Source organism: Plenodomus lingam, assembly GCF_022343315.1.
Source record: "Plenodomus lingam strain CAN1 chromosome Unknown contig_3, whole genome shotgun sequence".
Classification (NCBI taxonomy): domain Eukaryota; kingdom Fungi; phylum Ascomycota; class Dothideomycetes; order Pleosporales; family Leptosphaeriaceae; genus Plenodomus; species Plenodomus lingam.
The window spans coordinates 3,319,187-3,320,749 of record NW_027093944.1 but is presented as its reverse complement, the minus strand read 5'-3'; the positions used below and the strand labels follow the sequence as shown (position 1 = coordinate 3,320,749).

Here is a 1,563-nt window from a genome sequence, read left to right as displayed (position 1 = left end):
TGGGCAAGGAGAATATTTCGCTCGACAAGCACGATCTCGAGTCGCATAGTGGATCGTCATGGTCTTCACATCCATCCGCGCCCCGCGACGTGCCATTCTGCGTGGTGAAGCCAGGAGATACAAATGAAGTCAGCGCCATTATGAAAATTTGCCATGAACGAAAGATTCCAGTCACCCCTTACAGCGGCGGTACCAGTTTGGAGGGCCATTTCGCAGCTACAAGAGGAGGCGTCTGCATTGACTTTAGTCGCATGGATAAGATCGTTCAGCTACACAAGGACGATTTGGATGTTGTCGTGCAGCCAGCTGTTGGTTGGGAACACCTGAATGACGAATTGGCAAAGGATGGCCTATTCTTTCCTCCAGACCCCGGTCCAGGTGCAATGATTGGCGGTATGGTCGCCACGGGCTGTTCGGGCACGAATGCGTACCGATACGGCACCATGAAGGACTGGGTCATCTCGCTCACAGTCGTCCTGGCTGACGGGACCATCATCAAGACTCGTCAAAGGCCAAGGAAGTCCTCTGCAGGCTACGATCTCACACGCATGTTCGTCGGCAGTGAAGGAACCTTGGGTCTTGTAACCGAAGCTACACTCAAGGTCACTGTAAAGCCACAACACACCAGCGTAGCCGTCTGCGCCTTCCCCACCATCCGCTCCGCCGCAGACTGTGTCTTCAAGGTTGTAGGCGCAGGTGTACCCATTGCCGCGATTGAGATTCTCGATGACGTGCAAATGAAGTGTATCAACGACGCTGGCCAAACCTCCAGGACGTGGAAAAACGCGCCCACGCTCTTCTTCAAGTTTGCAGGCACACCCAATGCGGTCAAGGAGCAAATCAGCCAGGTCCAAGCCATGGCCAAGAAGGCGGGCTCCGTGAGTTTTGAATTCGCAAAGTCGGAGCGGGAACAAGCAGATCTGTGGCAGGCGCGCAAGGAGGCCTTGTGGTCCGTCATGGCGAAGAGCCAGGGCCGGGACGACATGGGTGTCTGGACCACGGACGTCGCAGTCCCCATTTCTAAACTCCCCCAGATCATCGAGGAGACCAAGGAAGCCATCAGCAAGAGCGGGCTGCTAGGCAGCATCGTAGGACATGTCGGTGACGGTAATTTCCACTGTAAGTCCATGTTTGAGCACTCTCAAAAGCCCTCTTCTGTCACATGACACACAGACAAACACCCAACTAACCACCCCCAAACCCCCACCAGCCATCATCCTCTACAACCGCACCACCGAATACGAAAAAACTAAACGCCTCGTTCCCTAACCCTAACCCTAACCCTAACCCTAACCCTAACCCTAACCCTAACCCTAACCCTAACCCTAACCCTAACCCTAACCCTAACCCTAACCCTAACCCTAACCCTTAATTTCCTAAATTAACCCTAATAACGCTAAGAGTTAATAAAAACTATCTTTTTTTAAGGGATATTACTAGTTTATATACTTTATATATACTATACTATTAGTTATAGTACCCTAGGAATCTTCTTATAAACCTATTTTTATTTATATATACTTAATACTAAATCTATTATACCTTATAATATACCCTATATAG

At 50.2% G+C, this 1,563-nt stretch overlaps 1 protein-coding gene across 1 annotated transcript; it reads left to right on the top strand.

Moving 5' to 3' along the window:
* Positions 1–8: 8 nt before the first annotated feature.
* Positions 9–1,269, top strand: IAQ61_008340 (uncharacterized protein; the record flags this gene model as incomplete). Its single annotated transcript, XM_066097962.1, has 2 exons — positions 9–1,119; positions 1,211–1,269. Coding segments are annotated over 2 exons (1,170 nt in total), but the record flags the coding sequence as incomplete, so codon positions are not given.
* Between the last annotated feature and the right edge of the window lie 294 nt (positions 1,270–1,563).